Raw genomic sequence first — 24809 nt, 5'->3', positions numbered from 1 at the left:
CCCTGTGTCGCATTCTGTACTGACAGCATGGAGCCTGCTTTGGATTCTCTGTCTCCCCCTCGCTCTGCCCATCCCCTCCTCTCACTATCTCTCTCTCCTCTCTCTCTCTCTCTCTCTCTCTCTCTCTCATTAATAATAATAATAATAAATACATTTAAAAAAAAAACCTGGTTTGGGGGTGCCTGGGTGGCTCAATCAGTTAAGTATCTGACTTCGGCTCAGGTCATGATCTCGCAGCTTGTGAGTTCGAGCCCCGCATCAGGCTCTGTGCTGACGGCTCAGAACCTGGAGCCTGCTTCGGATTCTGTGTCTTTCTCTCTCTGTCCCTTCCCAGCTCACACTCTCTCTCTCTCTCTCTAAAAAACAAATAAACATTAAAAAAAATTAAAAAACAAAACCAACCTGGTTTCATTCCCTGAAGAAATGGACCCTACCTCTTAGTAAGCTGCCATATTCCTGGATGGATAAAACACACTAACTTGAGCATGAAATGAGAATATCTGTGGTATATAAAGGGTATTTAATATGTGTCCAACACCTTCCTCTCCTTCCCATTATAAAACAATATTTGTGTGGTAGAAAAAAAAAACCAATGGTAGGGTTTCCATCTCTTTCTTACTCCTTTCTGAGAAGGGTGAATCCCTTCCTCCAGTTGGAGAACAGGCAAGAAAAAAAAAACACTTGAGTCTTTGTTGATGAGGGGGATGGGAGGGAAGTGAGCAGAGGCCTACATTTCTGTGCTCCAGAATGGACTCACAGACAGAAGAGTCTGGAGAAGAAGAGAAAGGTTGGAGCACAGGGGAAAGAAAGACTATAGAGAGAGATTCAGGACATTTGCTTAAGGGAAAGCAACTTTAGGAAAAGAGAAGGGAAGAATTTAAAGGAACCTTAAAATATTCCACCATGTAGTATATACATAACCCTCTGCTCTGTACACACGAGACCTAAAACAAAGACAAAAACATAAGTCAGAACCAAGAGTGCCCCTCAACGTATTTGTAGTCAGATCTGTGTTTGCTCTGAGAAGAGAATGAGGCAGTCAGGTTGGGTGACGTCACCTTAGGCTGTGCCACAAAGAACAGTCATGACTAAAGGTGACAAAGGTGTGCTGACCTCATTTTACCAACCGAGGACAGGAGGTCTGACAACGGGATAAGATATTTTGACTATAAAGGAATGTCATGGAAAATCCAGGTCTTAAGACCGGCTATTATGGCAAGAAAAGAAGGCTCACCGAAAAGTGGGGAGGTGAGGGCAGAGGCGGTGGCCAGTGGTGGGGGAGGAGGTAAGGGTGCATGGTGCCTCCAGGCCCAGGCCTGCAGGTGCATGGTGGGGGGGTCAGCAGAGGCTTTATGCCGGGAATATATCTTCTTTTCAAGTTAGAAGTGGGACCTGGGTTGTCATTAGCCGTAATTTATCTTTAGAGCTACTCGAGGCTACAAGCTTTTCCTTCACTCTTAGCGTGTCAAAGCAGGTAAGACCCTGAACATCATGTCCAACATAGTCGCTCCAAGGTTTGGAATTTAGAAGCATTTTTATGTGTGCAGTGGGCAGCATTTTTATGTGTACCAGTGAATTTGTAACTTCACTGGTTATACTTTCTCGTGCTCGTAGAATGTGGGTCTGGACATTCAATGCAGGAGCTAGCCTGCTCTGCTGAGTCTGTTCTCTTGTGAGCTCGGCTCATCCCAAACTCACAAGGTTGGATCCTGAGGAGAGGTTTTTGAACTCGGGGTGGGTCACCTATCTCAGTGTGCTCATAAAGGTGAGAAAGGGAAGGAAGAGCAGAGGGCTCTGGAAATCTGGTTTTGCCCCTGGTGTCCCCACTGGCTCTCAATTCCTGGGCAGGTCAACTAATCTCCAGGGACCTCAATGTAAAATGAGAATGTTCCTGTCTTTGCATCTGAGGATAGAATGAGATATAGATGTAAAAGCCCTCGAAAGTGTAATAATACCCCCAATTTACTTAGTGCTAACTTACGAGCCAGGCACTATATTGCTTCATTTCATCCTCTGATGGAAGCAATATTAGCCCTATTTTACACATGAGGAAACTGAGTAACAGGGAGATTAAGCAGCTTGCCCAGGGCCACACATCTGATAGTCTGACTTCAGAGTTAAATACCACATGCTAGATCTCAGAGATATTATCCGCAGGCAGACCGTCATGGTCAGGACGAATCAGACTAACCTGGTTCTTAGCTCTCTGGCCTTGGCAAAGTTAGTTAATGTCTCTGTGCCTCAGTTTCCTCATCTGTAAAATATGGATAATGAATTTCTCCACCTCAGAGGACTGTTTTGCGGTAATGCATAGGAAGTCATCACACATTATCCAGGTATGTCCAACAAATAACTGTTATTAGATGAAGCCCTGGCCAGGGAACATGGACGCAGAGGGAAAAAGAAGAGGTGTGGTAGAGGGTGACCATGGGAGGTCCGGGGACCCCACAAAAGCGCCAAACTTGTCTTGATTTCTCCTAATGCTGAAGGTTGGTGCTGGGTGCCAGAAGGATCCTGTGTAAAGGAATGGAGTCCGGGACCGATGGGCCGCAGGCATGTGTTAGATGAAAGAGCAGGCAATGACTTCTCAGGAACTTCAGCCAAGTGCTCATGTACTTCTCTGATGCCTGGGCCCCAGACGGAGAGTCCAGCCTCCTCTGAGGTTAGACCATTTTGCACATCTAGCCGTCCGTGCCCTCAGTGATGGAGTCTGAGGGAGTCAACTAATCGACTGGTGGGTGGCAGTCCTCTGTCTCCTGCTTTTGATGGAACAGGTGATGACAGGCCCTTACAAACAAGCTGGATATCCATGTTCAATCTGCATCTTCAGTGACTCACAAAGCTTGGCTGGGATGGGTGGCTTTGGGGCCAAAGATACAGACGTTCTCACAGGGCACTATTGAGACCTTCTTCTCCAAGCATAGAAACAGACTCTAATCCACAATAAAGAAGCTTCAGCATGGCTGCGGACATTAGTTTAGGGACCAGGCCAAGCCAGGCCCTGGCAAATTAACTTGGGAGGAAAAAAAAAAAAAAAAAAAGCTCAATTCTAGTTAAACAACCACAAGAAGAACCTGGAATGGATCACTCATATTTAAAATTCTGCCCTAGGCTGAGATTACTACTCACTGGCATTGGAGACAAAAGTACAACATTACTGGCTGAGGCCCTTGTGGGCTGATAGCGGCCAGTCTCTGGGGAAGAGGCCTGGGCTGATAACATCATCTCTGCAGGGCAGAATATTCTTTGGTAATGAAAGTGCTCCCAAGAGACAGGAGGCTGGTTACACATCCCAGCCAGCTGAGGCTCCAGGACCATCTGGTAGCACCTTTTCCCTGGGAGACAGAGTCGGCATTGGTCCCCGGGCCCTATTGTTCTTTCCAGTGTCTCCCTTCCCAAATAGCTTGTCTTTGGACTGACTTCCCTATGACTAGGTCCCCTTGTCCCCAGCTTTTAAGAACAAGCATGAAGATCCCCAAATAAATTTCCTTCTGTAACAGTTAAAACCATCAACATTTGTGTAGCTCTTACCCTTGAAGCTTTCTGCTTATGATTTGTAGCTTATAGTTATTTATCTTTTCTAGGAAAGTAATACTGTTCTGGTAAACATTAATCCATAAACAAAGAACTTCTAATAGAGCCAAAAATTAAACAACTTTACCTCTTTATATTTTTCCCCATAAATAACCTATTCTGGACAGTGTACGATAATAGAGAGGCACTGACCTGGTGTTCAGCAGACTCTGAGGGAAGGGTCAGCCCCTTCTGCTTGAACATTGAACTGTTAGGTTAGTTTCAAGTCTGAAATGACCAGGGCAATAACTCTCGCTCTGAGGTTTGCCCTGAAGGGAACAGAAAAGTCAGAAAAGGTAAAGATCATGCAACCATCAGTGGAGACAGAGCATTTGCATCTTTGACCCTGCCCTGCCCCACTAGGTCATCGGATCCCCCTACTGGTCTCTGCCGTGGGGGTGTGCTGGGTACCAGGAGGAAGACTGGCTGGAAGGTGGGGTTTTTTGTTGTTTTGTTCGTTTTTACTCTTTTGTGGTACAATATCTCTCTTTCCAGACTATTCTTCACTTCAGGAAAAGAGTAGGACATCTTCCCATTGCTAGGCAGCGGTATATATATCTTCTAAGTGATCTATATAAAACCCATCTTTTTTAAAACTGACAGAACCATTTTCTCCCAGGGTTCACCCTGCGTGACATCATCAAGCTTTCCCATCCTTCTCTTGAGGTGGAGAAGGATTCAGAGGTTGTAATACTCCCTATGCCAGAGCGAGACCACCCGCACCAGGTGTTGGAATAAGCCTAGATTCTAATTTTAGCTCTGAGATCCACTAGCTGGGCAACATCAGGCAGATTTCTTAACCTCTCTGGATCTCAGTTCCTTCACCATGCACAGTAATAGTATCCGTCTCGTAGAGATGTGAGGGTTCAATGAAAAGTCCATATGTCTCATGTGTCTAGCACACAATAAACACTCACTTTTGTCTGTGGCTGCTGTTCTTGTTTACAGTAATATTAAAAGGGCAAGTGGCTGTTTCAGCCATGTTGCAAACTGATTACCTACAGAAAATTTTGATTATGTTCTTTGTATATTTCATACTGTGGGAGCAAAAACCATTATGCATTCAATAAAAGAAATGGATTCTGTTAGACAGCTGGTTTACAGACTCATCTTGGCCACTCATCAGCCACCGACCTTGGCAAGTGACTTATCTCTGAGAGCCCGTTCCTGTCTTTTCCAGCTGGACCAATCATACCTGCCTCCCGGGCCTCACGGAGCTTTACAAAGGGGACATGAGGTGGTGTTTGTAAAGTGGTTTGGAAAAGGTTTCAAGTACTATCCAGATTGAAAGGTATTATTGTTGGGATGTGAGATGCTGAGCTCCTGTGAGCATATTTTGATTTGCATTTGGACTTGGGGGCAAGTGTAGGGAACACCAGTCCTGCTCATTGTCACACTAGGACTCTCTGTAGGTGTCAACGTGTTGATTTATTTTGTTGAGAAACCAGCTAGGAATCTTGAACCTCTCTCCTTTGTTTCTCTTCCCTTCCTCCTCCAGGGTTTGATTTTTCTTCCCATATAGTTTCATTTCACTGTTGGCAGCCACTGTTGGTTTCACCTATTGTGAATCGAATCCTCTCACGTTAAGAGGCCATCAGCGGGGCGCCTGGGTGGCTCAGTCGGTTAAGTGTCCGACTTCAGCTCAGGTCACGATCTCACGGTCTGTGAGTTCGAGCTGGGCTGATGGCCCAGAGCCTGGAGCCTGCTTCCGGTTCTGTGTCTCCCTCTCTCTCTGCCCCTCCCCCGTTCATGCTTTGTCTCTCTCTGTCTCAAAAATAAATAAACGTTAAAAAAAAATTAAATTAAAAAAAATTAAAAAAAAAAAGAGGCCATCAGCTTGGAACACCGAAGCCATCTCTTCTATGCTTGAAACAGTCAGCGTGGGAACTGCTTTCTGTGGCAGACATCCTCTCTGTATTAGAAGGGAAGCCTGCAAAGTAGGGCAGGGTGCAGATGTCCGACAAACCCCTCCATGGATTTCACCACATGGGGACAAGTCCAGAGTCCTCAAGGTGGCTTTGAGGCCTACCTAGACCGGTTCCTGCCCACTTCTCTAGCCCAGCCTAGCCTCCCGGCCCTGAGTTCACTCCTTCTGGGATGTCTTCTTAGTTTCTGGAATGTAATAACCCTCTCTCTCTCTCTTTTTTTTTTTTTTTTTTAATTTTTTTTTAAGTTTATTTATTTTTGAGAGAGACAGCACTAGCAGGGGAGGGGAAGAGAGAGAAGGAGAGAGACGTAGAATCTGAAATAGGCTCCAGGCTCTGAGCTGTCAGCACAGAGCCTGACGTGGGGCTTGAACTCGTGGGCTGTGAGATCATGACCTGAGCTGAGGTCAGAGATTTAACCGACTGAGCCACCCAGGTGCCCATAACCCTCTCTCTTAAATCAGGGACCCCACTCCATCCCTTGGGTGTCCTAGCTTCAACCTCTGCACCATCATGACCTTTCTCTCTAGATTTTCTGTAGTCTGTCTTGTTGATAGTGGGGTGGATTCTGTTTTGGCTGAGGATGTGTGAGTCCTGGGGCATTTTTACCCTCCCTGGCAACAACCCTCCTTCTTCCCTTTCCCTCCCCTTTTAAGTAGACTATTTTTAATTTTTATTTATTTATTGATTACTTTAGAAGGTGGGGAAGAGGAGCAGAGGGAGAGAGAGAGAGAATCCTAAGCAGAATCTTCTTAGAGAAAATCCTTAGAGAATCCTAAGCCCCAACAAGGGGCCGCATCCAACAACCCTGGGAACATGACCTGAGCAGAAATCAAGAGTCAGACACTCAGCTGACTGAGCCACCCAGGCACCTCATAAGTAGACTATTTTTTAGACCAGTTTTAGTTTCACAGCAAAATTCAGGGGAAAGTACAAAGAGTTCCCATACATCTCCTGCGCATACATAGCCTCCCCCATTACCAATATCCCCTGCCCCCCAAAAGTGGCACATTTGTTGCAGTTGATGAACCGACATTGATACCTGATTATCACTCAAAGTCCATGGTTTACATTAGGGTTCACTCTTGGTGTTGTATGGGTTTGAGCAAAAGTACAATGACACCAATTCACCACTGTAGTATCATACAGAATAGATTCACTGCCCTAAACATCCTTTGTGCTCTGCCTATTCTATCTCCCCGAATCCCTGGCAACCACTGATCTTTTTACTATTGCCATCGTTTTGCATTTTGCATACTATAGAATATTCTAATTATATGGTTGGGATCAAATAGTATGTAACCTTGTTAGATTGACTTCTTTCACTTAGGAATATGCATTGAAGGTTCTTCCATGTCTTTTTTGTGGCTTGATAACTCTTTTCTTTTTAGTGAGGAATAATATTCCATTGTCCCTATATAACGAAGTTTATCCATTAAGCTACTGAAGGATACCTTGTTGCCTTCAATTTCTGAAATTATGAATAAAGCTGCTATAAATATCCATGCACAGGTTTTAGTATAGAGATAACTTTTCAACTCCTTTGGGTAAATACCTAACAGTGTGATCGCTGTATTGTATGGCAATAACGTGCTTAGTTTTGTAAGAAACCATCAAACTGTCTTCCAAAGTAGCAGTACCTTCCCCTGCCTTCTAAGTACCAGCCTGGTCAGCTGTGCCAGGATATAATACTGACTTCTTAAGCAGAGAGCACCCCAATTCCTGGTGCCCAAAGATCTCTGATGCACTGTTGTGGATATGTGCATAATCACATCCCAGGGCAGTCCAGGGCCGTTTCCCGTTTCAGACTCAATTAACCAAATGTGTGTTATTGATGTCCTGAACTGGGGCAGTTTATCTTGTATTCAACTCATCTGTCGTCATGAGGGCTGCTCAAAGCTGAAGTGCCACGTTATGTTTGCTCCCTATGCGTCTGTAAGAACAAGGAGAGCTTGGTTATCCTCTCTTTGGAAATGGCTGGTGACATTCACACCATCCTGCTGTCTCTTCTTTTTCCTCTTTCCCGCAGCTCTCTTGCCCACTGGTCGTTCCTCTTCATTCACTGGGAGTTGCTCCCTGACTCAGTTTCCCTTTTCTCTCACTGCCACAATACCCACCCTTGACCTTGCCATTTCCAGTGAACTTTCCCTCGCATTCTTCCAGCCACCAACTCCAATCATCACACTCGGAGCCCTCACTTCAAACAGAATCTGTACTCTTAAGAAATCTCAAGCAAGTGTCAGTCAAGTCCAACACCACAAGCTGTTTTCTTTTTCAGATTCACCTACAATTCTTTGAATTCCCTCCACTTCCTTGATCCCCTCTTTCTCACCCTCCTCCTGTTTTCTCAGCATCTCTCATTTAATGTAGATCCTAGGGTTTGTCTTCCTGTCATGACTTGAACTTCCTTCAGTTATTTACTCTGGCTGGCCAACCCCAATCCCTGCTGAAATTCCCCCTGCCCCCTCCTTGCCTGTCCCCAGCAGATCCAGGTTGCTGATGGACAACCCACCCCACGAGGCTGACTGGCTTCATTTAAAGCCAGGATCTTAAGCTGCACAGGAGCTTACTCTCTCTCCTGACACATTTGCCATGCTCCTAGTTAGTGTACCTATTTTCTGAAATGACATTTCATACCTTCTCCTGTCTTCGAACCTCTCCTATTCTCCCCGCCCTCCCCCAGTCCTGCCTAATGAGGTAGCCTCAAACTCCTTGAGATTAGAGCAGCCAGAGTGCAACTCCCTCACTTGCTCACAGCAGTCTAGAAACACTTGGGAACTTACCCCTGGCTTCTGCTTCCTTTCTACCACAGGGGAGGGGCCTCTCCATGCTAGCAAGAATATTCATTCATTCCTTGGGCTCTGGCTGTTCTCCAACTATCACATCCTTCTCCTGAATCATCATACCAGCACTGCCTCCCTCTTCACTGAATTCTCCCTTTTGTTTTTTGTTCTTGGGGGTCGGGACAGGCTGGAAGTGGGAGAGTATGATTTACAGAAAATAACACATTTTTTTTAATTAATGTTTTTTATTTATTTTTGAGACAGAGAGAGACAGAGTGTGAGGAGGGGAAGGGCAGAGAGAGAGGGAGACACAGAATCCGAAGTAGGCTCCAGGCTCCGAGCTGACAGCACAGAGCCCGATGCGGGGCTCGAACCCATGAACCATGAGATCATGACCTGAGCCGAAGTCGATGCTTAACCGACTGAGCCACCCAGGCGCCCCACAGAAAATAACACATATTATATTCACATGAAATACCACGCACATGACATCCCAGAAATTTATTCTACGCTCTGTCCCAGTCAATCCTCACCCCCCGCCCCGCCATAGGCAACCATTGCTCTAATTTCTATCACCATAGATTAATTTTTCCCATATTTTGACTTCATATAAATGAATTGTAGAGTGTGTACTCCTTTGTGTCTGGCTTCTTTTGCTTCATAGAGTATTTCTGAGATTAATCCGTGTTGTGTATATCCGTAGTTTTTATTGCGGAGTGGTAGGCTATGTATGAATATACAATGTGTTGACCCATTCACGGGCATTTGGGCTGTTTCCAGGTTTGGGCTACTATAAATAAGGCTGCTCTGGACATTCTGCCACAAGTCTTTTTTGCGGGCATATGTTTTATTCTCATTTCATTTCTGGTCAGAGGATGGATTACGTCTAACTCCATAAGGAGCCACCAAACAGCTCTTCCAAGTGGCTGTACCATTTTGTATTCTCATGGAAGCAGTGTGTCCAGGCACATCGCCTCCTCCTCATATTTAAAATTCTCATTTTGATTTTAATGATTCTGAGGATGTGAAAAGTGCTTAGCACAGCACTTGGCATAAAATGTACCCTCAGAGAGGGTATCGTTTCACTACTGTTATTATCAGAGTAAGTGCTCGAACGTTTTATCAACGTTTATTTATTTTTGGGACAGAGAGAGACAGAGCATGAACGGGGGAGGGGCAGAGAGAGAGGGAGACACAGAATCGGAAACAGGCTCCAGACTCTGAGCCATCAGCCCAGAGCCCGACGCGGGGCTCGAACTCACGGACCGCGAGATCGTGACCTGGCTGAAGTCGGACGCTCAACCAACTGCGCCACCCAGGCGCCCCTCAAACGTTTTAAATAAAGAGCATCTAAGTTCCTTGTTTCCAGGAGTCACCTTTCACTCTATGTTGTTGTTGTTATTCTAAACCCTCCCAAACCACATAATAATAATCTCCAGTATTGACCATACATCTGTTTAAGTATTGTCATAATTAAATAAATGTTCATATATCAATAGATGTCTTGGTTTATAAAAAGGGCAGGGCAGAGACATCATCAATATCTCCCAGGATAAACAACAAGTGCTCAATAAATAGCACAGGTTTGTTTTTCTCCTGTAGCTGCCTGGAGCAGCCCTCTACCCTACTCTGTCCTGGCATCTGTCCCCATACGCTGGGGAGGGACTATGTTCTCTTTGGAGCTGCACAGCCCCATGGGGACTGCAAACCTTGCCCTTCTGACAACAGGTGGGCAGGTCCCCACCACCAGCACCTTCTCCAGTCTGCAAACCTAGGTGTCCCTTCCTGGGCACAGCTTCTCTTGGGGGTTGAGGGAGGAAGGAATCTGGGATCTGGGCGTGGAGGTGCGCTCAGGGACTGAGACCTGGGCTGGGCCAGGCACAGTTGGGCCCTGGGTCTCAGTTGCTCCGGAGCCAGCCACCGAGGAAGGCGCTCCTTTGGGCAAGCCTGCACCCCAAGTCGTCCTCCAGTTCCTACATTCTCTCCGCCCCCTGCCCACGCTTAATTATTTCCTCTGGGTCCCTCCCTACAGGCCTCCTCCCTCGCTAGCGCAGCCGGGACACAGAGGGGAGGGCGAGAACTCCAGGCGCAGCACCGCGCTCCCTGAGGCGACGGCGGGTGGCGCGGTGGCTGGCGCGCGCGGCGCGGGAGGGTCCAGGATGCCTGAGAACATCTCCTACGCCAACTGCTGCGAGGCGGGCGAGCTGGCCATGCGCCCGGACTGGCCGGGGACGGGCCGCGCGCGGCCCTCGGGGACCGCCCGTCCTCTCTGGGAGGCGCCCGCGCTGTCTACCGTGCTCATCGTCACTACCGCGGTGGACGTTGTGGGCAACCTCCTGGTCATCCTCTCCGTGCTCAGGAACCGCAAGCTCCGGAACGCAGGTGAGCGCCACGCCCGCTGCTGGGGCTGGCGTCTGGCCTCGACCCTGACCCCGCCATCCGCCTCTTTGCGCGCGTCCTCAGTCCCGGGAGCCCCGGTCCCTATTCTCTAACCTAGTCCCCAAGTTTGGTCCTCAGCTCAAAAGTTAGGGTGAGTTCCTGCCCTTCCCCGACGCGAGGCGCCGGCGTCCGCCTCTCGCAGCCGCCGGAGGGCACTTGGCGGACCTGTGCCAGAGTGAACTGCACAAAGTTTTTCTGGCGCACTTGTTGGCACGGCGCCGGCGCTGTGGGAACGCACGTGTCTGGAGGCTGCTGTCATCCGGGGTGCTCCAATTTGTGCGGGTCCAGATGGTGCCCCTATCTGGCCACAGAAATCTCAGGATCTTTGACACCTCTCTCCCTCCCCTGCCGAGCACAGGGGTTCACAAAGCAGGTGCCAAGAAGATGAATGAATTCAGGGAAGCTCTCGGGTGAGCTTTGGGTTAGAAACTTCTCTCCAGTTCGCCGAAGACCCATTTCCAGCCAAGAGAGCGCAGATGCAGAAATCTGCAGGGTCAGCTTGGGTGGGAACTACATTGCTTTGAGATAATGGGGTCCTTTCTGAAGACAGAGAATTCGTGGGATTCGGTGAAGATTAAAACGATGATTTGGCAAAATAGGGTTGCAGTCCTGAAAGTATTTTTCCCTTCTGCCCACTCTCATTTCAGTGTTTCCGCTCCGGGGTTCTACAAGGGCAGGGGTGAGGGAGGGAGTCTCTGAACTCTGATCCTGAGAGATCATTGGAGCATGCTCAGCCTGCAAAGAAGTTCAAAGCCCTGTTTGTCAATTTGTAACTTCCTAGTTTGGGCTTAAGGGCCCTTCAAATATTAGAGTGAATTAAAATTAAAAAGCAACAGCAAGAAAGCCAAGTATGTAGTTTAACTGTGCTTTTCTAAGGAGCCAGACCATGCAGAAAGGCCAGTTGTAAATGGGTATATATATTTTGTGCGGATCTGTGACTCCAGTGTTTTTACGTAAAGAACAAACAAAAAATAAAATTAGGAGCTACTGTTCATAATATGGGAAACAACACTGTTAAGTAGAAACATGCTTTCTAACGCCATCATTTCAGTAGTGGTGGTTAGTATTATCTGGAATACCTTTTTCAAGACATTATTACGTGCTCTGAGTAAAATCTATATATTATGAAAGGGCAGGTTGTGGTTAGAAAGTGGTATTTGAAATTTTTGATCACATTGTCCCTTTGCGGGAACCACAAACATGCTTCCCCGGCACAGAGGGGCAGGAGGGAGGTGGGGCTGGGTCCTCCAGGTTCTGACACAGGCGACTTCTCTCCCTGACTAACCAGGTGTTTAGAGATAGCCTGGAGGGCTGTGCTTCCCTGGTGAATAATCTGGGCAGCCCGCTAAGGAAAAGGAGACTTGGGGGGGAGCGGGGGAACTGCTTTTTTTCTTAACCTAAAGCAGACAGGCATCTTCTCCCCTCCTCCATCCCGAGGGGGGGGGGGTCGCTCCCGGAAGCCTTACTGATTTGGGAGTGTGGCCGGGGTGTGTAATGAGCTTGTAACTTGCTGGCACATCCCCTGTTCCTACTTCCTGTTGAGTTCACACCAGGAACAAATTTTGACACTATAGCTAAATGACGTTAATTCCTGACACATTGGTGGCTGGTCTAGTCATGCAATTCAACCAGCTTTGATTTGACCATTGCATTTATTGACGAGGGTCATGAAAAAGCATACCATTGACTTCAGTTAAACCCTAGCAGGGTGAGATCTGAAAAGGTGCTTAAAAACTGTCAACACTTGGAGTTTGCACTCATTCCACTAGGAATCAAGTCTCCTCTACTGAGAGTTTGGAGTGACTTTAAGAAACACTCATGTCAGACCTTTCTGTAATTAAGTTTGGTTCCTTAATTCATTGGTGTTGAGAAGATAGGACTGTGGCAATGAGAACACTCAGAGGTCCCATAACCAAGGCACACAGCCCATATTAAGATCATAGAACCTTTCTTAAGAGACAGACGCCAGTATCCTTTACTTGACTATTACAGACGCAGTTCCTCTTTCCATTCCTTTTGTAAAAAATGTTTATTTATTTATTTTTGAGAGAGCCAGAGAGAGAGCCTGAGTGGGGGAGGGGCAGAGAGAGGGGGACAGAGAATCCCAAGCAGACTTTGCACCATCAGCGTCAGCGCAGAGCTGGGTTGTGGGGCTTGAACTCAGGAGTTGTGAGATCATGACCTGAGCTGAAACCATGAGTCGGATGCTTAACCGACTCAGCCACTCAGGTGCCCCAGTTCCTCTTGTCATTCCCAATAGGGATGATCCTGGTGGCAGGGAAGTGGTTAGATTAATTGTCCTTTTTTCCTGGAACTACCCTATCTGTGGCTTCTGTTGCTGCATGCATTGGGTCGATCTTTTCAGAGACAGCAGTAAAGAGAGGGAGGGATGGAGGGAAGATTGGAGACAGATCTGGGGCATTGACCCACCTTGGAAGGGAAGACCAGGTGTTTGGTTCACTCTCTTTTTTTTTTTTTTTTTTTTTTTTACATGGCACTGGGTTGGCGGTTGACAATTCTCAGTGTGTGCTTCCTGGGGACCTACCATATTTGAGGCTTTCCTGACAGCATCTGAGGACATGTTCTGTGCCTGCCACGGCCATGCTTGCCCTGGTCTAGACTTAGCCAACAATAATCTCTGCATTTTTGATTTTTATCTCTTCCTTTCCCTGCTTTTCTGGAACCTTCCCCCATCAAGTTCTTTCTCTCTTATTTGTGTTTTCAATGTCTATCATAGACATACACATACACACACACACACACACACATGCACGCACACACAGTCACACAGGTATACACATGTCCTTAGTGTCATGTCGAGATGATCTCCATTAAGAGAGGTGAAAGCACGACAAGCATCAGTTACTCCTGGCCCATAGGCACAGTAGCTGATTTCCCAGGTGACAGCAGCCGTGGGCTGACAATGGATTCTTGTGCTGCGTCTGAGTTAGAGGCTGTTGGAGAAGACAGTTTGGTGATATGTAAGGAGAAAGGATGTGAAATGTTTGACGTTGGGATTGCCCAGGAAAACATGGAGGACTTCGTTGCCGAACACACAGGTCCTTGTCCAGAGTCTGCTCTGTCCTCCAGGCACCCAGTGATGCTCAGCCTGTACCATCTTTTTCCAGGGACAGAGACCGCATTGCAGGCTTCCTGATGGGAATTTCCAGCCCGGCAGGGGTTTTGCATGCCCAGTTAGACTGGAGCAGAGCCCGCCTTCTCCTCCCACTTGTTGACTGAGGGTGTAAATGATGAATGAATAGATAGGCTGGCTTCACGCAAAGGCTCTTGGGAGGCTTGGAGGAAATTCTTAGTAGACCCACAGTCCCTGTGCACTCCAGGTGTTATAGGTGAGGTGGATTCCACTCGGTCCAGGCATCATCCTACCACCACCAACCACTCATGGAGACGTGCCACTTGGTGACAGGTGTCCTTTGACCTGCTCAGCCCGAGGGGTTTGCAGTGCTTATCAGCTGAAGACCAAACTGGGCTAGTTTGGACTCTCTCCCTGATGTTGCCTGAGCTCTCCAACTTCATGTTTCTGCTCTGAATACTTTCTTATCTCTTCACCAAGCAAAGACAAACACATTTTAAATCCCATAATTATGTCTTTAGCTGAACAATCAAGAAAGCTCATAATCCTCTTTAATTCCCTCTCTGTAGCTCTCAGTAGCCCAGGGGCATGGAGACTTCTGTGTTCGACTGACTTTTTATTTTTTTCCCCGTAAGTTGGGTTCTGTGTTTAGCATGATATATCACAAAATTCTGAAGACACCAGTGCCACTATTAGGTCTTACAATTTAAAATACTTATTGCTGAAAGAGTAGAATTTGGGGAGTTGAGAAGTAGAGTCCCCAGTGCTGAGGGAGTTTTCATCCTGGGGTCAGTGTCCTACCTTCTATGCTGTCCTTCCTGAGCTGTGACTTCTCATATCTTATCTCCAGGAATTATAGTCCAAGATTGTAGTTGAGAGTCTCTTTCTTGTTTTTTTCTATGCAACTAATAATATAAAAACAACAGTAATAAATTAGAGCTAATATTACTGTGTGCTTATTATGTACCAGATAAAAATCTTTCCCATTTAAAAGAGACAGAAAAGGAAAAAGACTCTGTACATTCCCCCCCCCCCCCCCCCCAAGGGGATATCCCTTGGCAAGGACCCTTCCATTTCTTTCCTTGTCTTGAAGCCAGAGCTGATTGGGAGAGCCAGCTACAGTGCAAAAGTTTATTCTCCAACATTTGACAGAATTTGCCCTTGCTAATGTCACCTCCTAATGGCCAGGTTAAATGGGCACACTTTCCTGTTCTTTCTCACCTTGGTGGATGACCAAGAAACTACACCATTGCCCTTGGCATTTCTTTTTCCTGATTCCCTCCAGTGCCCCTTCTTTGTCACTCTTTCTCTGTTAGGGCTATTGGCAGTTCACATAATCTTAGTGTCAGTTTCTTGAAATGGAAACCATGCTGTCAACTTTAAAGGATTCTTGTGATAGACAATTCAGCCAATTTATGTAAAGGCACATTATAAACTCCAAGGTGCTATACAAATTTTTGCTTTGTTGTTAGTATTAAGTGTAAGTGAAGTAATAAAATAGTACCATAAGAGTCTCCAGATATCTCTATTGATGATTATGGAAGAATATTTTGTAACAAGAATCTCATTTTTTAAAAAATAGATGTTTATGCTCTTGGCATAAGAAGAAAAGGAAAAAGAATACGTTTTCTTCTTTTAAGTGGTTGAAGTACACCCATCATGTTTTTGTTTACACTATTAGCTTGCCTAACAGTCCTTTTCTTTTTTAATTAAACCAAAGTTACATTTCAACTTAGCCCTTAGACGCATCCACACTCTCTCAGATTTTCATAAATAATGTCATTTTAGTGGAACACAATCTCTGCCACCAAAGAATTTGGGAACCAAATTAGGAGCTTACATTAATGTAAAAGCCATTTGTTTTAGTGTTTGTAAGGAAATCAAGTTTGTTTGTTTTTTTTAAGATTTTATTTTTAAGTAATCTCTACACCCAATGAAGGGCATGAACCCACAACTCCACGAGCAAGAGTCACATGCTTTACTGACTGAGCCAGCCAGGTGCCCGAGGAAATCAAGTTTTTGATAAATGATCTGCTCAGTGATTTCAGATGCTTATCCCCAGAAAGGAACTGATAAAAATAGTTCAGTTTAGTTTAGAGATGATTATTATTTCCTCTGCCCTTTCCCGTACAAATCCCATTGGAAGAAAACAGCCATTCTAGGAAGGAGGCAGGCCGTTGCAAGGGTCTTTGTGATTTTGTTCAACTCCTTGGTGAACTTTCCTTTCTGACCAGCCCCATCTCCTGCCACTGCCCCCGGCCACAGGCCAGCTGAGTACTTCCTCACTGCTCCCTTAGCCTGGCCTCCCTCCCAGCTCTCACCACACTGATTGGCTGCTGTTTTTGTGTCTGTTTCCCCAATAGCCCTGTTGGCCTCTCAACAGCAGGGGCCATGTCTTGGACCCACACACAGTAGTACTCAATAGACATATTGTATGTTTGAATAGGTAAGGGATAGAAGATGACCCCGAGGCACAAAAGTTTAACCCTGTTAGAAATGATAGACGATCTGTTTATTTCCCTATTTTAACCTTTCTACGTCTTGGTTTTTTATTTATTTAATTGGCTTCTCTGAGACCATGAACTTTGTGTGGGGAGGGAGTGTGTCTCTTGTTCACCATGCCTCCCTCGGCCCTGGCAAAGGCAGAGCTGGTGCCTTGTAGATACTCAGAAATATTTACTGAGAAAATGATTCCATGACTATTTGTTTCTACGTTGGCTTTTAGCTCAATGACCGAGGACAATTTAAATCCAACAAACTCTTTTTTCGGGCATGCAGGGTGGGCACAGGGAAGAGGGATGCAGGGGGCGCACAGGAGGAGGGGCAAGGGATGGAGATAGCTTTACCTTCTGGAATTTTCCTATCTGATGAAGACTAGATAGCTAGACGACGTCTGCTGGCTTTCTTTCCCCCCCCCCCCCCCGGATTACCAGATCCTTGTTAAGTAGAGTTCCCAGAAAAAAGGACAGAGGAAGCGAGGAGGGAGGGGATTGTGGTGGTTGTGTGTGAGGGATGTGCTCTGTGTATGAATATGAAAAGGGAATCCCGTATTAGTGAACAAAGCCCTGTTGTTGAAGGCTGTCTCCACTAATACACCCTGTCTGATGGAGCCAGATGGAAATAAATCACGCCAGGACTTGTGATGTAAATATTCATTAGAAGCCCGTGCACTGGGGGATGAGCACTGTTGTGTGCACCCTGATTGATTTCTCACCTGTCTAGGGGAAGAAATGTATAGAGAACTAGATCTCCCTTGAGTATCCTCCAGAGAGGACCTGGCTTCCTACAGATGGGAGACAAAACAAGAATTTCATTTGCCTAATTTGGAATTATGTCAAGAAATCTGGGAGATAGTCTGATGTCTGGGCAGATGAACCTACAGCGGGAACTGGTTGATTTCAGCCTTTTAGGAACAGCCGGAGCAATAGGGGAGAGTAATTGAATCACTGTCTACGTGGGGTTGAATGTGTTCTTCCCACTATTTACAAGCTGTTTGCCAGCCTCTGGGGCATTATTAGGGGATGAGCCACATTAACACGGCAGAGCTTCACTGGTTTTCGGGGGAAACAGCTGGCTGAGCTGGCACCAGCTCCCAGCAGCCCTTGACTTTCTCCGCACGTGCTTGCAAGTGCCAAAAGCTTGTTTGCTGCTCAATCAGGAGCCCAGAGGGCCCTGCAGAGACCAATATTCCTATGTTGGAAAGAAGTGATTTTCTTCACAGAAACAGCCAAGTGGAATGCATGGGAAGAGAAGGAAGGAGGGCCTCAGAAGAAAAGGAGAGAACCCATGAAGGAACAGTCACGGAGAGAGAAATTCAGTAACTTGCCCAACCTCAAAGTGACAGAGCTGAAATTACCCATGTCATTCCGGCTCCAGCACCACCTCCAAGTGTTAAAAAGACACTTAAAATTCTGGGAAGAGACAAGGGCTCCTGATTCAGCTGAGAACAAGAACTTTGAGAGAAGAAATACCTCGCCATCTTGGAGCCAGGTGAGGTGTGAGCAGGAGAGCCAGAGACTGAAATCCACCAGTGGAGACAGCAAACATGACTGGGAATTGAATGGAAAAGCAGGAGACCCACTCCACACCTCAAGCACGTCCTCAGATGTGCATTTCCTGCCTGGCCATACCCAGCAGGAAGAATGTAACCAGGTTTTATCCCAATTTTATCCCATTAAGATGCCTAATTGTCCAAACGATGTTACATCAGTTACATCCTATCTCCCTTGGGCCCTCACATAGCTCTGACTCAGGAGTGGTTAGGTCCTGACGAGTCCCAGGAAGCTAACAGGCTTCTTTTCTCTTGGTTCTGAGTGAGGTTGACTACATGCCTCTAAGGCCAGAATAGGCACTTCAAGAAGACTGCCTGGGGGCACCTGGGTGACTCAGGCATCTGACTTCGGCTCAGGTCAAGATCTCACCATTCCTGAGTTTGAGCCCAGCGTCAGGCTCTGTGCTGACAGCTCAGAGCCTGGAGCCTGTTTCAGATTCTGTCTCCCTCTCTCTCTGCCCCTCCCCCACTCGTGTTTTCTTTCTCTCTCTCTCTCTCTCTCTCTCTCTGTCTCTGTCTCTCTCTCTCTGTCTCTCTCTCTCTCAAAAATAAATAAACGTTAAAAAAATTAAAAAAAAAAAAAGAAGGCTGCCTGGGGGTCTTCTGTGTTCCCACCCCCATCTGGAGCGCATCCTGTGGAAACTTCTTTGAGACGTGGTAAGTGTGCGTGGGGAACGGGCTGGAAACAGCCCTTTCTCTACCTTGGGGGTTTGTAACTGTAATTCTGGAGTCTACCTTACCTGGGGGTCTGACTCAGAAGGATCCCCAGCCAGGTGACTCTGAGCCTCCCTTTTTCTGTACCCCCTTGAAGCCAGACCACAGCCAGACCTCTCTCTGATGGCTGCACCTTTTGGACCCTGCCTGATGCTTTGGACCCCTGAGGTGGTCACATCAGCCTCTGCCACATACAGAACACATTCATGGTGGCACCGGAGCCAGTGTCCTTGCCTCCTTGGGGAGTCCCTCCTGCACACGTATTCCATCTGCCCTCCGTGTTCAGCTGCTCTAGGGCCGGCAGCTTGCACCCCACCATGTGGTAAGAGGCTAGAAGGCTTGAAAGATGACGTCTAGTGCCCACTGCATTCCCAAGGGTCTCTATGGCTGGAGAGGATATCATCTTCTGAGCATGTAGTTGGTGCTCCAACAGTGCACTCGGTGAGTGAAACAAGTGGCATCAGGGATCGAGCCTCTCATGTTCTGAGCTTCATGTCGGCCAACCTTTCAGATTCTTGGTGCTTTATTCATTTGCATTAGAATGCAAATGTTTTAGCAATAGAAATGAGTTCTTTTGGATGTAGCCCCCTCTCTTCCCTAGGATTCTGGCCCAGAACACGTCCAACGCATATTAATCAATGGCTGCTGTAGTTTCCAGAGGTTCTCTCTGGCTATGGAGCTTCTCTCTGACGCCAGAGAACACTCCATTCAGCAAAGGGAGGCGGCTCAGGCTACTTTCTAAGTGTCTTTAATTCAGTTTTCTAAATGTGAACTGCATTTGGCAGGTGGGATAGAAGAAAGGTTGCAAGAGGAAGAACCGTGTACTCTGATATTCCCCTGTGTTGCCTTGCCTGGGGCCTACGCTCCCAGCCACGTGGCCATGTCGGCAGACGCCCGGCCTGGTGGCATGGAGTCCAGTCCTTTCTTCTTTTGCATATAAAAGCCAGGGAAGTGGATTCACTACCACCCCTCCCTGCCCACACGCCACCTTCCTATAAATCTCTCTGATAGTCTCCTTTCGCGTCTTCTCCCGACTGGTCAACAGGCTACTCTCTAAGTGTCGTTAATTCAATTTTCCTGATGTTTGGATCCTCGTCCCTGGGAATCCTTGTTGGAGTTTAGGCGATGCCAAGCCCCCGAGCATCTGTGCCTCTCATGAAAATTGTCATCGTTTGTGAGCGCCCACTGTGTCCCCAAGCACTCGGCACCATGATTTAATTCTACAGCTATAGTGTAAAGTAGGTATCATTATTCCCATTCTGCGAATGAGAAAGATGAGGCCTGGAGCGCCTGCGTAACTTGCCTCAGTCACACAGTGAGCAGCAGAGATGCTGTGTGAGCCCTGAACGCTGTGCCTCCAAAAGCCACTGTTCCATCCCCAGTACTAATAGCTCAGTAGCTTTTAAGTAACTGTTTAAGGTAACTGGATAAAGGGTAGGATATTCGACAGAAGAGAAATTGTGGGGTCTCTTGCTGACTCTTGCTCCCTATTTCCTGTTCCAGGTAATCTGTTCTTGGTGAGCCTGGCATCAGCTGACCTGGTGGTGGCCTTGTACCCCTACCCGCTAATCCTCGTGGCCATCTTCCATGACGGCTGGGCCCTGGGGGAGGTGCACTGCAAGGCCAGTGGCTTCGTGCTGGGCCTGAGTGTCATTGGCTCTGTCTTCAACATCACTGCCATCGCCATTAACCGCTACTGCTACATCTGTCACAGCATGGCCTACCACCGGATCTACCGGCACTGGCACACCGCCGTCTACATCTGCCTCATCTGGCTCCTCACTCTGGTGGCCTTGGTGCCCAACTTTTTCGTGGGGTCCCTGGAGTACGACCCACGCGTCTACTCCTGCACCTTCATCCAGACGGCCAGCACACAGTACACAGTGGCAGTGGTAGTCATTCACTTCCTCCTCCCCATTGCTGTCGTGTCCTTCTGCTACCTGCGCATCTGGGTGCTGGTGCTCCGGTCCCACAGGAAGGCCAAGCTGGAGACCAAGCTGCGCCTGAGGCCCAGCGATGTCCGGAGCTTCCTAACCATGTTTGTGGTGTTTGTGATCTTCGCTATCTGCTGGGCCCCGCTGAACTGCATTGGCCTTGCTGTGGCCATCGACCCAGAAGGAATAGCTCCCCAGGTCCCGGAGGGGCTCTTTGTCACCAGCTACTACCTGGCTTACTTCAACAGCTGCCTTAATGCCATAGTCTACGGGCTCCTGAACCAGAACTTCCGTAGGGAATACAAGAAGATTGTCTCAGCCCTCTGGAACCCTGGGCGCTGCTTCCGGGATGCTTCCAAGGGCAGCCAGTCCACAGGGCCTCAGAGCCAAACTCCACCTGTCGTTAATGCCCAGCATCCTGTCCAGGTAGACACTCTCTAGACTGGATCACTGACCGGGCGGCCGGTTCATTAAATGGTGGGGGTGGATCTGCTCCGTGCGTGAGATCAGGCAGCCTGCTGGGCTATGCCGTCCTGTTCGCGTGACAGCACATGGCTTGTGGAACTTCATCCTGTGGACAAGAAGACCATCGGCACCGTTGGTTCGGGCTAGTCAGAGGATGCCTATAGGCGCTGGGGGCCACATCCAAGTGAGCACGGCATCGGCCCTGGCAGACACTCTCACTGCACTGGAGGCTTGAGGCACACATCAACCAAGGAAGGGACAGAATGAGGACGGGCTTGGGACAGAAGAAGCCAGTTACTTCCTATGAGCTGTCCTCTTCTCCCACTTTGGCCTCCTTTCTGGTTTCTCTCTGTTCCCCAAAGGGCAGTAAGAATGGATACCTTCCTGTTGGCATTGAGGAGGGCACCTGTCGGGATGAGCCCTGGGTGTTGTGTGGAAACCAGTCTGACAATAAATTATATATATATGTGTGTGTGTGTGTGTGTGTGTGTGTGTATACACACACACACACACACACACACACACATATATGTGACATATATACTGATACACACACACACATACACACACATATATGGGAACATACCTCAACATAATAAAGGCCATCTATGAACCCCCCCTCCCCCCCCCCACACCAATAAAAAAGAAAAGAAAAAGCTCTGTAGTGCTAGGAGCTAGGTAGCTCTGCAGGGCTGCAGGGGGCTGGCGCTTCCAGAGGGCAAGTGTTCTGCACGCTCCCCCACTGACTCCCTGTGCATACGTGCACGTGCACACACACATAGACACCACCGTGTATACACCGCATGCACCACCACCTCAGCCACACTATGCACATACCTCAAGCACACACACACCCCCTCCTCAGGCATCTGGAGCATGTAGCCGGCCTGGCTTCCTTTCCCGGTTCCACCAGGCTCAAGTTGTGTGACTTGGGGCAAGCTCCTGACCTCTGTATTCCTCGGTTTATTTACCGGACAATGGAGATCGTGCCAGTACCTGTCTCCCAGGGCTGTTGTGAGGGTTCCTTGGGATAATACAGCCAAAGAGCTGAGGACAGTGCCTGACGCATGGCGATCATTCAGTAAACACTAACTATTATTATTATTACTACTACTACTACCTAAAATGAAAGATAATCTTGAAGGAGAGGAGAGGAGACAAAGACCAGAAGTGGAGGCAAGTGAGTGGGGGAGGCGTGAATGGAGGTGGGGGAAGGGCGCCTCACTTCCTGTTTTAGCATGTCTGCCTACAGGCTTTGTATTTGCAGACACTTCAGGTCTTAGCACCAATTTGGCTTCCTTCCTTTGAATTTGGCCTCCTTCTTCGGTTCCACAAACATGACCGACTACTCTGGGGCCAGGTCCAGCAGGAGAAAAAAAAGGCATGTTGCCTGCCCTCTTGGAGGTCACAGTCTGCTAACGAACAGTATCGGCTGGCACTTAGCGGGTGCTTGCTTTGTATCAGGCACCATATGCACTCTCTCATTGAATCCTTAGAAAATTCTTTGAGGACATATCATTATCTATATTTAGTAAGTGACTAAAAGTCAAAGAAGTGAAATGATTTCCTGAGTTTCCTTGGACAGAGTCCAAGTCTGTCTGACAACAGTATCCCATTTCCTTCCCCACCCCTGCCCATACCTTAGAAGGTGTGGCAGGGACAAAGTGGGGTAAGTACCCCCAGGACATAAGTTGCGTGGGGGGGTTCAAAGGAGAGAGAAAAGTTACCTCAGCCAGCTGGCAGCTTTGCAGAACAAAGAGCCCAGAATGCTGACCTCTCAGCATTATTCTGGATGCTTTGCCTTCCCTTGTCATGTGAGGAATCAGTTTGGGTGCTGTGGCTAGTCATCTAGTTACCTGGGAGCTTGTGAAACATTCAAGTGCTCTTAGCTCCACCAAAACCATTTTGAGTGTGGGGTGTGGGGAAGAGCCCGGTAATCTGATTCGGACCCCGGAGGTCCTCTACCAAACTGTTAGGAATGCAGGTGTTTCAGCCCCGGTTGCCTACCTATTGGGATCCCGTTGCTGGGTGCAGAGAGTCCTGTCCAGGGAGGCCTCCCAGTTCAGACCTCAGTCTGAGAGTGAAACACAAGGGACCTATGGCTTCTCGCTGAGCTGCAGCCACTCTTCTTGGTTCTGTGCAGAGCCTGAGCTCATCAGACCAGGCATGTGTTGTGTTCTCTCTGCCTCCTCTCCCCAGGCACCAACTATAGGGATTTGCCCTTCGCTCTTGACTTAGAGGCAATGGGTGTCCCCCACTGCTCCTCTTATTTCTATCTTTTAACTCTGAGCTGAATGCATGGTAAAGTCTCAATAAATACGGATTGAGGAAACAAAAGTTCTCTTCAGTTTTCTGGGCCCACAGATGTTACCTGATTTGCCAGTTCTGACAGTTTGCTAACCGGGACCTTTTCTTGTTTCCATAGGTTTTGGTGATGATCCAGGAACCAAGAGAATGAAAGGGTACAGAGAAAACCCAGGATACTGGGGCCGTCTGTGTGCTCATGTGGAATGGCCTCAAGCTACAGGCCCTGATCTTAAATAAAGACAATTTTGCTGCAAAAGTGTGGGAACTCTATCCATCCTCCACCACCTTGCTGTAAATGTCTATTTAGGAATTTGGATTTATTTTTTAAAAAATCTTTCCATAAAGATAACTATTGGCCCATGTAATTTAACTTGTGAATTTTATCAAATATTTAATAAAGAAATAATACTAACCTTACATACACTCAGAAAATAGAGGAAGAAAAAACATTTCTCAGTGTATTTTGTGAAATCAGCATAACACTTCCTTATAGCATTGCAATTTCATTTAAACAAAAGAAAAATTACATACAAGAAAAGAAAAATTATGTCCCTCCTGAACAGAGATGCAAAAATCCGTAACGATATATTAGCAAATTGGTTCCAAAAATATACAAGAAGGATTCTGCATCATGACCAAGGTGGTCCCCCAAGAATATAAGGTTAATTTTACATTTGAAAATCAATGTAATTTGTAATTTTAACAGAATAAGAGAGAAAATTATGTCAATACATGCAAAAAAATCATTTTACACAATTGAACATTCATTCATGACAAAAAATTTTCTTTTGGAAAACCAGGAATAGGAGTAAATTTCCTCAAGCTGGTAAAGAGTATCTTTGAAAAAACTACAAATAATAACATATTTAATAGTGAAATCATTAATGTTTTTTCCCTGAATTGAAACAAAGGTGTATGCTCCCACCATTTCTTTCAATACTTTACTGGAAGCCCTAGCTTTATAATAAGTTAGAAAAAGAAACAAAGGACACACATGTTATTAAGAAAAAATAAAAAGTAAAACTCTCATTCTCAGATTACATGATCCTATATGTAGAAACCGTATAAAATCTTTAAAACAAACAAACAAACAAGGGACACCTGGGTAACTCAGTAGATTAAGCAACTGACTCTTGATTTCAGCTCAGGTCATGATCTCACGGTTCATGAGATCAAGCCCTCTGTCGGGCTCTGCACTGACCGTGCAGAACCTGCTTAGGATTCCCTCTCTCCCACTTTGCCCCTTCCCCACTCATGCTTTCTGTCTCTCTGTCTCTCTCAAAATAAAGCTAAAAAATATAAACAAAACAAAATAAAGCTACCAGAATTAGTAAGGTCACAGGATGCAGGGTAAATTTTTAAAAAACTATAGCTGTTCTTAAAGTGAAAAAAATAAATAAAAACAATAACAATACCACAAAAATGATCAAATATAGAATTAACCAAAAGATGTACAAAGTCCCTATGCTGAAAACTCCAAAAGACTGCAGAGAGAAAGTAAAGAAGACCAAAATCAATGGAGAG

General features: G+C 46.9%; 1 protein-coding gene across 1 annotated transcript; it reads left to right on the top strand.

Moving 5' to 3' along the window:
- Positions 1-10440: 10440 nt before the first annotated feature.
- MTNR1B (melatonin receptor 1B) lies at positions 10441-23583 on the top strand. Its single transcript, XM_030332841.1, has 3 exons — positions 10441-10663; positions 20083-20939; positions 23404-23583. Exons 1-3 carry the CDS (start codon positions 10441-10443, stop codon positions 23434-23436), a joined length of 1113 nt encoding a protein of 370 aa, XP_030188701.1. The 3' UTR covers positions 23437-23583.
- The last annotated feature ends 1226 nt before the right edge of the window (positions 23584-24809 follow it).

Source organism: Lynx canadensis, chromosome D1 (genome assembly GCF_007474595.2).
Source record: "Lynx canadensis isolate LIC74 chromosome D1, mLynCan4.pri.v2, whole genome shotgun sequence".
Lineage (NCBI taxonomy): Eukaryota > Metazoa > Chordata > Mammalia > Carnivora > Felidae > Lynx > Lynx canadensis.
Note: the sequence above shows the minus strand (reverse complement) of the source record. Positions and strands in the feature narration are given on the sequence as shown.